Here is a 10,923-nt window from a genome sequence, read left to right on the forward strand (position 1 = left end):
CCCATCCCCTGGAGCGATGCTCATCTCTGCAGGAGCCCAGCTGGATACACACAGTGTTAAGGCAGGGGCTGTTTGCTTCGGACGCTGTTAATCCGTGGCAGGAAACGGATGACAGCACATCAGAGAGCACCCGGCTCTAGGATGCTGGTATGAAATGCACCTCACGTCCCCCCCATCGGGTGGAGAGCTCCATCAGAAGGGCAGAGCTGACCCCGCAACGAGAAGGAGATGCGGACCCCGCGCGTTGTTCAGCATCAGAGCTTTATTTGGAGGCACCGCATGGGGGGGATACGGGGCACTGTCCCCATGCTGTGGTTCAGGATCCCTGAGCAGCAGCAAGCCCCACTCCTGCAGGAAGGCACAGCCTCTGCGCATGGAAGTTCTTGGGGGGGGTCTCCACCTTCCCCAGCACCATTATCCCATGAGACCCCACAAAGGGTGAAGCCCCCGGGATGGATGAGGTCCCCACGTCCTTTCCATCCCCATCCCACTTCTAGAGGTGGCTGCGGACGTCCTGCAGCAGGTCCTCCAGCTGGGAAGCCAGGGCTGCCTCGTCCCCATCGTTGGTGATCACCCAATCAAAGGACACCCCTTGGTCCAGGCCGCACTCGGACTCAGCGTCGTCCACCCCTGGGGAGGAGCAGAGCCCCCAGAATTGGACAAGGGACAGCTATAGGGACAGGGGACAGCAGCAGAGACAGGGGATGGATATAGGGATGGGATGGCAGTGAGGATAGGGGATGGCTATAGGGATGGGGGATGGCAGAAGGGATAAGGGATGTTAGACGGGACAGGGGATGTCAGAGCGGACAGGGGATGGCTATAGGGATAGGGGATGTCAGAGCAGACAGGGGATGTCAGAGGGAACAGAGGATTGCTATAAGGACAGGAGACTGCAGTAGGGATAGGGGACAATTATAAGGACATGGGATAGCTATAGAGACAGGCAGTGGGGATAAGGGATGGCTATGGGCACAGGGGACAGCTATAGGGACAAGGGATGGCTATAGGGACAGGGTATGGCTATAGGGATGGGGAATGGTTATATGGACAGGAGATGGCTATAGGGATGGGGGATGGCTACAGGGACAGGGGATGGCTATAGGGACAGGAGACGGCTATAGGGACAGGGTATGGCTATATGGACAGGAGATGGCTATAGGGATGGGGGATGGCTATAGGGACAGGGGATGACTATAGAGACAGGGTATGGTTATATGGACAGGAGATGGCTATAGGGATGGGGGATGGCTATAGGGACAGGGGATGACTATAGAGACAGGGTATGGTTATATGGACAGGAGATGGCTATAGGGATGGGGGATGGCTATAGGGACAGGAGACGGCTATAGGGACAGGGTATGGCTATATGGACAGGAGATGGCTATAGGGATGGGGGATGGCTATAGGGACAGGGGATGACTATAGAGACAGGGTATGGTTATATGGACAGGAGATGGCTATAGGGATGGGGGATGGCTATAGGGACAGGGGATGACTATAGAGACAGGGTATGGTTATATGGACAGGAGATGGCTATAGGGATGGGGGATGGCTATAGGGACAGGAGACGGCTATAGGGACAGGGTATGGCTATATGGACAGGAGATGGCTATAGGGACGGGGGATGGCTATAGGGACGGAGACGGCTATAGGGACAGGGTATGGCTATATGGACAGGAGATGGCTATAGGGATGGGGGATGGCTATAGGGACAGGGGATGACTATAGAGACAGGGTATGGTTATATGGACAGGAGATGGCTATAGGGATGGGGGATGGCTATAGGGACGGAGACGGCTATAGGGACAGGGTATTATAGGGACAGGAGACGGCTATAGGGACAGGGTATGGCTATATGGACAGGAGATGGCTATAGGGATGGGGGATGGCTATAGGGACAGGGGATGACTATAGAGACAGGGTATGGTTATATGGACAGGAGATGGCTATAGGGATGGGGGATGGCTATAGGGACGGAGACGGCTATAGGGACAGGGGACAGCCATGCCACAGGGCCCCACGGTGCCAGCACAGCAGGAAGCTGCTCTCACTCACCAGCCACAAAGACCCAACTCCTCTTCCTCCTCGTCTCCTCGCTGGCCATCACACGCACAGTCAGCACCGCGGCCCCATAAGCATCCCGGAACCACTCCACATCCGAGAGGCGCCGTGTATCACTCACCACCTGCACACAAGCAGGGTCAGCACCCACCCTGAGCCCCCCCAAGCCCCCCATACCCATCCCTGCTCACCCACACCGGCTGTGCTGCTCCCTGCACTGCAGCACGGCAGAAGAACCCGGGGTCGGCGCGGCGCTTCTCCTCCCCCCATCGGATCATGTCCTGCCGATACCGTTCCTTGTAGGCGCTGGCATCCAGGAGCCTCTGGAAGTCCAGGCCGTGCTCCTAAAGGGAGAGGGCAGGAGTGAGGCATAGATGTGGGGTAAGGAATGGTGTGGGGCACTTTGTGACATGGCACGGCACAGCATAGTGCAGGGTGGTAGATGGTGGCTTGGCATGGTGGTGGCACAGAGCATAGCAGAGCATGGGAGGTCATGGCATGGCATGGCACAGCATGGTAGATCATGGCACAGCATAGCATGGCACAGAGCACAGCAGAGCAATGGGAGGTGATGGCACAGCATGACACAGCATGGCACAGAACACAGCAGAGCAATGGGAGATCGTGGCGAAGCATAGCATGGCACAGCATAGCATGGCACAGCATAGCATGGCACAGAGCATAGGAGAGCAATAGGAGATGATGGCATGGCACAGCAAGGCACAGAGCAGAGCAATGCATGGGAGATGACAGCATGACATGGCACAGCATGTTAGATCATGGCACAGAGTGGCACAGAGCACAGCAGAGCATGGGAGATGATGGCAAGGCATGGCACAGCACAGCATGGCACAGAGCATAGCAGAGCAATAGGAGATGATGGCACAGCATAGCATGGCACATGGCATAGGAAAGCAATGGGAGCTGATGGCATAGCATGGCATGGCACATGGCATAGCAGAGCAATGGGAGATGATGGCACAGCACAGCATAGCACAGGGCACAGCAGAGCAATGGGAGATGATGGCATGGCACAGCATAGCACATGGCATAGGAAAGCAATAGGAGATGATGGCACAGCACAGCATGGCACATGGCATAGGAAAGCAATGGGAGATGATGGCACAGCACAGCATGGCACATGGCATAGCAGAGCAATAGGAGATGATGGCATGGCACAGCATAGCACAGAGCACAGCAGAGCAATGGGAGATGATGGCATGGCACAGCATAGCACATGGCATAGGAAAGCAATAGGAGATGATGGCACAGCACAGCATGGCACATGGCATAGGAAAGCAATAGGAGATGATGGCATGGCACAGCATGGCACATGGCATAGGAAAGCAATGGGAGACGATGGCACAGCACAGCATGGCACATGGCATAGCAGAGCAATAGGAGATGATGGCATGGCACAGCATGGCACAGAGCACAGCAGAGCAATGGGAGCTGATGGCATGGCACAGCATAGCATGGCACAGCATGGCACATGGCATAGGAAAGCAATAGGAGATGATGGCACAGCACAGCCGTACCTGCGCGTATTGCTCCTTCAGGGGTGCGGACAGGCGCAGCACGGTGCACACATCGGGGCCCAACCTACGGGGGAGCGATCAGCGGCACCATAACGGTACCTCCCCCCCCCCCCCACCCTACCCGTTATCCCGGTACCGCCCCCCCGTCCCATCCCGGTACCGGTTCTGAATCTCCTCCGCCACGAAATCCTTCCCCGATTTCCTTTTGCCGCTCAGCAGCAGCACCGCGCGAGGTTCCGCCATCCCCGCCCGCCCCTCCCGGTCACACCCCCCGCGCCACCCGGTACCGCCCCGCTCCGATCCAATGCGCGGAGGGAACGGAACCGCCCCGCCCGCATCGCTCCATCCAACCCTCCCTCCCCCCCCCCGTGGCAGCGCGGTGGTACGGCCCACTGTGGGGGGCGGGGCTAAGTTTGGCTCCGCCCCCATCGCGTTGTAGCGCCCCCTGCTGGTGGGCGGACGGCACTGCAAGCCCGAGGGGCACGGCAGCTCCCACACCGCCCCCCCAGCAGCCCCTTCCCCAACCTCCAGCTCCCCCCTTTTCCCCATAGCACACCCCCCCAGCACCCTCCACATCCACCGCCCAACACCCATTTCCCCTCCCACCAGGCACAGCTCAGCCCAGCGGTGATTTTATTGCATCTACAGCAGTGCAGCAGCATCACACAGTGCATCACTCATGGAGGGGGGGGCACATCAGCCCCTGGACCCCCAGACACAGCCCATGGCGGTGGTGGGAGGGAGGGGAGGAGGAGGTCAGCAGGTCCCCCCCCCCCCCCCCCATGGCTCTATCTGCCTCCCCCGTGTTGCCTCCAGGTTTTACGGCCGTGCTCCTTCCCAACGGAGCTGTAATATAAAAGGGGAGGTGAGGGGGGGACCTGGGGGAGGGGGGTCGTGTAGGAGGGGGAGATGTAGGGGATGGGGGTCATGGAGGAGGGGGGGAGCTGGGGGAGGGGGGGAGCTGGGGGAAGGGGGGAACCTGGAGGAGGGGGGGTCATGGAGTAGGAGGAGACGTGGGGGAGGGGTGTCATGGAGGATGGGGGGGGTCTGGGGGGGGGTCATAGGGGAAGGAGGTCATGGAGGAGGGATGGACCTGGGGGAGGGGGGTTATGGAGGAGGGGGGGTCATGAAGAAGGGGGGGGACCTGGGGGAGAGGGGGGACCTGGAGGAGGGGGGGTCATGGAGTAGGGGGAGACGTGGGGGAGGGGGATCATGGAGGAGGGGGGGATCATGGAGGATGGGGGTCATGGAGGAGGGGGGGAGCTGGGGGAAGGGGGGAACCTGGAGGAGGGGGGTCATGGAGTAGAGGGAGACCTGTGGGAGGGGTGTCATGGAGGAGGGGGGGCCTCGGGGAGGGGGTTCATGGAGGAGGGGGGGTCATGAAGAAGGGGGGGGACCTGGGGGAGAGGGGGGACCTGGAGGAGGGGGGGTCATGGAGTAGGGGGGAGACGTGGGGGAGGGGGATCATGGAAGAGGGGGGGATCATGGAGGAGAGGGGGTCTGGGGGAGGGGGTTCATGGAGGAGGGGGGGTCATGGAGGTTGGATGGACCTGGGGGAGGGGGGTCATAGAGGAGGGGTGTCCCAGAGGTGCAGGGGTCCCCCCCTCTTCCCCCACCCCCCCCTCACCCAGCATAGTGCCGCAGCACGAACTCCTCGAAGCCATCGGCCGCCTCCTCATCGCCGCGCTCGCGCCGTGCCAAGTCCTCCAGCATCTCCTCCACCTCCTCCACAAAGTCCACGAAGCGCCTCCGGTCGTGGGTAAAAACCCCATCGGCCCCAAAGGCAACCATCCAACCTCGATGCCACCCCTCCAAAGTGCCCCCCCCCAGCCCAGCCGCCCCATGAAGCCCTCCAGCAGCTGCAGGAACTGCGCCTTCTGCACGGCTCCAATGCAGCCCCCAATGCCTCGCGACCCTCTTTGTGGGCGCAGTCGGTCACCCCTGAGCAGCCCTGGGGGGGACGGGAATGGCTGAGCTCCCGGGGGCCACGGTTCCACTTCCCCCCAGCTTGGCCTCTCTGTGCTCCCGGTGGGGCCGGTGCTCCTTGCTATAGGGCTCCTTGCTGTAGGGCTCTTTGCTATAGGGCTCCTTGCTATAGGGCTCCTTGCTATAGGGCTCTTTGCTATAGGGCTCTTTGCCATGGTGTTCCTTGCCATAGGGCTCTTTGCCATGGTGTTCCTTGCCATAGGGCTCCTTGCCATAGGACTCCTTGCCGTGCCCATGAGCTTTACCCTCTCGCGGTGGCCATCCCTCTTGTGCCACCCCCTCTCCTTCTTTTCTGCCTTGAACCCCCTTTTTTCCAATGCCCAGGGAACGCCTCAGCCCCCTTGTTCAGCTCCTTGTTCAGGCGCTCCTCCAACACCTTCAGCTCCTCCATCAGCCCCTCCAGCCCCCCTGCACCCTGTGCTCTCTGCAGGGCAGCTGCCAGCTCGTGCCGCACCGAATCCAACAGCCCACGGTGCCGAGCCTCGTGCCGGGGCCCCCTCCCCATGCACTGCAGCACTGGGACCTTGGGGGCTGCTCCTTATGGGGCTGGGGGTCACTGGGACCCCCCCGAGCCTGCAGGCGTTGCAGCTCAGAGCGTGCAGCCCGCAGCGCCTCGGCCTCACGTTGCAACGCTGCACGGAGCTCGGCGTTCTCCTTGGCCAAACTCTGTTGCTGCGCCCCCGGCTGCTGCTGCTGCACCTTCGCTTTGTTGCAGCAGCGCCTGCAGCTCTTCCTTGTGGGCCTGGGGGGGGGGTTCAAAGGGTCAAAGGGCTGAGCTTGGTGGAGGCCCCTGTGGGGGGGTGCAGTGTTGTACACCCACCTGCAGCTCAGCTTGCATCAGGCGGATGTCCCTGGTTCTCCTTGGCCAGGCGGTCCAGCAGCACGCTCATGGACTGCATGCTGTGAGCATCCCTGCCGTCCAGGGGGGGGCTTCTGTGGGGAGTCCTGGGGGGGGGGGGGGAGGGCAGAAAGGGGTTGGGATGCGGCTCTGTGTGTGCTGAGGATGCAGCAGCCCCTTTGTAGCCCCACTCCTTACGCTGCCATTGTCGGATGCTGCTTCCTGCTCCACGTCCATCCCATCGTGGCTCATCGCATCCACAGGACCTGGTGGGGGGGGGGGGGGGGGGGGACACACTGCATGGTGAGATGGAGCGCAGCCCCCCCAGCCCCACAGCACAGCCCTGCCTGCTCACCATCTGCCACGTCGTAGAAACCACCTGGAAGGGAGATGAAAGAGTCAATGAGGGTGACCTCCACCTGCCCCCCCCCCCTTTCCAACCCAGGACCCCCGACCCCCCCCCCCACAAACCCAAGGACCCCCCAACTCACCAGAGACGATCAGCAGAGCCACAGCCAGCAAACGCTCAGAGCCCCCAACAGCAGCTTGTTGGCGCTGAGCCCCTCCTCGTTGCCTTCATCCTGCATCACACGGCGTGGGATGGGGGCTGGAGGGAGGGGGGGGGGTCCCAGCACGGGGCTGTTGGACCTGCCGACGCCGCAGCCCCTCCACGTCGTCATCGCTGCTGGTGCAGCTCCCCCTCCTCCAACAGCGGCCCTGGGGGGGGGATGGGGAGCTGCTGGGAGAGCCCACAGACCGGAGCTGATGCTCGGTGTCCCCCCCCTTGGAACCCACGCGGTGCTGACCTGCAGTTCGGCCCTCAGTTCGTGGTCCCGGTTCTGGTCCCGGTCCCAGCAGCATCGCGCTGTTTCTCCTCCCAGCTCTCCGCGGTGCTGAGCTCTGTAGGGCCGGCCGTAGGGAGCTCCGTGCCGGTACCGGGATCCGAGTGTTCCTCTGTACCCTGAGAACACAAGGCTTGGGGTCACGCATCCCCCCCATCCCTCCCCCCAGCCCCACCGTTTCCCCGCTGACCTCAGGATGCTGTTTTACACCCAGGGAGGCGGCTCCATCCTCACTGCCATCAGCTGCGGAGGGGCAGAGGCCGGAGGTGAGCCCGGTACTGGGGACCCCAGTGCTGCCCCCTCCCCACGTGTCTGTGCCCGCATCCGGGGTGCCTTCCTCCTCCCCTTCCTCCTCATCCTCATGGAGGCTGAATCCCTCTCCGGTCCAACCGTGTCCACAGGCAGCCCCTGGGGATGACATGCAGCCATTGGGACCCCCGATCCCACCCCCCTCTTTATCCCCCATCCCGGCCCCCACTCCTCACCTCAGTGCCCGTCAGCACCCAGCTGTTATCCGAGTCCCGGGAGTCCGATTTCTGTGCCATGGCTGCGGGTCCCCCCTGCGAGGAGACGGGACACGGACGGACAGATGGACGCACGGAAGGACAGACACAGAAATAGACAACACAGACACACGCAGGACGGACGGACAGACCTCAACCCGTCCCCGCTCCGAGCTCATTTGCCTGGCAAAGCGAATTGACGAGCTTAGAGCAAAGGGCAACGGGTAGCAGCACCGCGGACCCACCGAACCGCCTGGTGTTGGACCCCCCCCCCCCCTCCCCGTTAATAGAGATCAACCCCCGGCAGCGCTTTTCCCTCCCAGCTCCGGTACCGGCAACTCGTTGAGACCGGGCACGGGGCGGTCGCGGTGCCCGCGGATTCTGCACATTCCCCGCACAGCTGTGCAGGCACCGCCCCCCCCACCCCCCCATCCCCGCCCCCAGCCCCATTATCACCCCCCCGTCCCCCCCCCGGGTTACCACCGCGGTATTTTTAGCCTTGGTGATGCCGCCGGCAGGTGCGCGGGGCCCCGCAGGAAGGAAGCGGCGGCACTTAGAGCAGCGCTCCGGGGTGGGGGGTAAAGGGGGTACGGGGCCATCTGCCATCCGGAACCGAGACCTGCGGCACCCCAAAATGGCCGGGGGGGGGTCTGTGTGTGTATATGGGGGGGGGTCTGTGTGTGTATGTGTGTATGGGGGGGGTCTGGTCCGACGTGCACGCATCCTAGAGGGCTGCCCGTCCCCAACGGGATGGGGTGGGATAGAACGGAACGATGCTGGGGCGGGCGGTACCTGGAGCCGCTCCGAGACGCAGCCGGACCCGGTCCCGTTCCGTAACTTTCTCCCGGTGCCGGTCACCGCCCTCGGGACGGGGAGTGCACGTGATGAATGCAGCCAATGGTAGAGGCGGCCCGAAGGGGCGGGCACCGGCAGGATGGGGGGGGGGGGGGGGGGGGGGGGGGCGGGGAGGGGAGCGGACGGCAACGGATGCAAAGACGGACACGCCGGTTTCAGAGTTTTATAGCGACGATACAAAAGTTTCCATTAACGATCTGCTAAAATCGGGGGGCGGTGGTAGGGAGAAATGGGGGGGGGGGGGGACCGCACCGAGCTCAGGGAGGGAGACACCGGACCGGGGGGGGGGGGGGGGGGGGGGGGCGGACACTGGGGCTGGGCATCACACAGAGCCCACCCCGCGGGCATAAGGAAGGCTCAGCCACCGTGGAGACCCCCCCCCCCCCCCAAATCCATCCAGAGTCCACCATGGTGGGGAACGTCATCGGTGCCATCCGGTTCTTGTGGGTCCCATGGTTACAAAAGGGGGTTTTGGTCCTAAAACGGCGCAATTGGAGGGGGAGGGGGGGGGCATCAATCAGCCATCGTTGGCAGCCACCAGCTGTCCCCATGCCCTCACGGACGTAACACAGATTGGATCTCCTTGGTCTTCAAGCAGAAATCACAGGCCCAAACGGCGGATGGCCTCGGTGGTGAGCAGCCCGTAGGCGTTCTCTGTCATCCCCGTGCACTCCCGGTGGAACCATTTCTGACACGAGGCTTCACATAGGATGGCATCTTGGTCATCGTTCACCTCGTTACGACAAGCCCCGCATGGATACACCAGACCTGGGGGGGGTTGGTGCCCCGTGCTGGAAGCTGCTTTATTGGGGGGTGGGAGGCTGTTGGCTTCGGGGGTGCCCCCACCACGGCTGGTATTGGTGGGGGCAAAGCTGGGCTGAGCCCCGTTAACGGCAGCCGGGGAGCCCGAGTGCTGCTCTGGAGGGAAGGTGCTGGGTGGGGGGTTCAGGTTTTTAGCCCCCTCCCTCTCCACCAGAGGGGAAACCGGGATCTGCCCCGGGAAAAGGGCTGGTGTTGGGGGGAAGGGGGGGCATGTTTCTGCCCGGGGCGCTGCATGGGGGACTGTGCAAAGAGGTTGCTGGGTTGGCTGAAGCGCTGAGCCATAGCCGGCCCGCCGGGGGGGTTCAGAGCCGGCCCGGGGCCCATATCCCCCCGAGGAGGCTGCCCCATAGTGGGGGACATCATAGGCCCGAAGCCCTGCATAAGCTGCCTGTAGGAGGGCTGAAGTTCTGTCCGAGGGGGGGGTTGTTGAAGGGCTGCCCTGGGAAGCTCATAGGGGCCGGGTTGGACGTAAGCCGGGTTCTGGGGGGGCATGCCAAAAGCCGGAGCCATCTGCCCTGGGCCGAAGGGGGGAGGCTGCCTCCTGATGGGCTGCGGACCCCCACCGTAACCGGGTGGGACCTGCGGCGCCATTCCCCCCCCCTGCATACGGAAGCCACCGAAAGGAACCGGGCTGCCCAAGAAAGGGGCGGCCGCAGCCCCCACTTTGGGAGCCCCGAAATCATCCTCGAACGGGTTGGAAGCCACCAAATGATCCACCATAGGGGTGGGAGGAGGAGCGAACTCCGATAGGTGGGAATAAGCCGGACCCTGCGGGGTTAAACGGTACCGGTCAGAGCCGCGGTTCCGGTACCGCCCGTTGTAAAGGCGGCCCGGAACCTGCGGTTCTCTCGCCCCTCCCGTACCTGAGTGTTGGATTTCCGCCGCTTCTTCTCGGGGCTTTTCATCTGCAGACCTGCGGGGAGAGGCGGGACCGGGTCAGCTCCAAGACCGGGTCAGCACCGGGACCGGGTCAGCACCGGGACGATCGGATCAGCACCGGGACCGCCGGGTCAGCTCCGGGACCGGGCCAGCTCCAGGACCGGGTCAGCTCCGGGACGACCGGGTCAGCTCCGGGACCGGGTCAGCACCGAGACCGGGTCCGGTCCGGGCCAGCCGGGTCAGCACCGGGACCGCCGGGTCAGCACCGGGACCGGGTCAGTTCCGGGACAGCCGGGTCAGCTCCGGGACCGAGTCCGGTCCGGGACAGCCGCCGGTCCGACCCGCCCGCTCCCGTCGCCCTGCGCTCACCTGCCTTCCCCTGCTTCCTGCCGGGCCCGCCGACGGAGGCGCTGCCCGAGGGATGCGGAGGCCCCGGAGGGGGCGGCGGGGCCGGGACGGCTCCCTCCAGCTTCTCTCCGTGCGGAGCCGCCATGGCCTTCACAGCCGGCGCGGCGCCATGGCCCCGCCGCGGCTCCTTCGCACGGCGCGCCGGAAGCGGAAGTCACTTCGGGACAGGAAGTCACTCCGAAACCGGA

General features: G+C 63.4%; 3 protein-coding genes across 4 annotated transcripts; all 3 read right to left on the reverse strand.

Annotated features, from left to right (window-relative positions):
* Nucleotides 1–244: 244 nt before the first annotated feature.
* Nucleotides 245–3,868, reverse strand: PMVK (phosphomevalonate kinase). 2 transcript variants are annotated; one of them, XM_072358655.1, is made up of 5 exons: nt 3,763–3,868; nt 3,603–3,666; nt 2,256–2,408; nt 2,059–2,188; nt 245–630 (listed from the first exon to the last, which is right to left on the reverse strand). In XM_072358655.1, the coding sequence occupies exons 1-5, from the start codon at nt 3,843–3,845 to the stop codon at nt 494–496; spliced, it is 567 nt and encodes a 188-aa protein (XP_072214756.1). In that variant the 5' UTR covers nt 3,846–3,868; the 3' UTR covers nt 245–493. The 2 variants fall into 2 exon arrangements, with proteins under 2 accessions (XP_072214756.1, XP_072214757.1); XM_072358656.1 differs by lacking the exon at nt 3,603–3,666 and having other exon boundaries at nt 3,763–3,862.
* Nucleotides 3,869–4,374: 506 nt separating this feature from the next.
* Nucleotides 4,375–8,696, reverse strand: PBXIP1 (PBX homeobox interacting protein 1). The gene is given in 26 exon segments (XM_072358713.1): nt 4,375–4,448; nt 5,230–5,387; nt 5,389–5,427; nt 5,429–5,484; nt 5,487–5,618; nt 5,621–5,762; nt 5,834–5,893; nt 5,896–6,078; nt 6,080–6,118; nt 6,120–6,269; nt 6,271–6,330; nt 6,409–6,438; nt 6,440–6,517; nt 6,519–6,533; nt 6,625–6,692; nt 6,782–6,805; nt 6,918–6,948; nt 6,951–7,040; nt 7,042–7,125; nt 7,127–7,143; nt 7,233–7,266; nt 7,268–7,387; nt 7,459–7,631; nt 7,634–7,676; nt 7,754–7,828; nt 8,564–8,696. Coding segments are annotated over 25 exon segments (1,944 nt in total). The 5' UTR covers nt 7,814–7,828; nt 8,564–8,696; the 3' UTR covers nt 4,375–4,390.
* A 296-nt stretch (nt 8,697–8,992) lies between these two features.
* On the reverse strand, nt 8,993–10,898 carry PYGO2 (pygopus family PHD finger 2). Its single transcript, XM_072358714.1, is given in 10 exon segments — nt 8,993–9,173; nt 9,175–9,192; nt 9,194–9,247; nt 9,249–9,581; nt 9,583–9,663; nt 9,665–9,825; nt 9,828–9,903; nt 9,905–10,216; nt 10,312–10,361; nt 10,697–10,898. Coding segments are annotated over 10 exon segments (1,239 nt in total). The 5' UTR covers nt 10,821–10,898; the 3' UTR covers nt 8,993–9,143.
* Nucleotides 10,899–10,923: the final 25 nt, after the last annotated feature.

Source organism: Excalfactoria chinensis, chromosome 32, assembly GCF_039878825.1.
Source record: "Excalfactoria chinensis isolate bCotChi1 chromosome 32, bCotChi1.hap2, whole genome shotgun sequence".
Lineage (NCBI taxonomy): Eukaryota > Metazoa > Chordata > Aves > Galliformes > Phasianidae > Excalfactoria > Excalfactoria chinensis.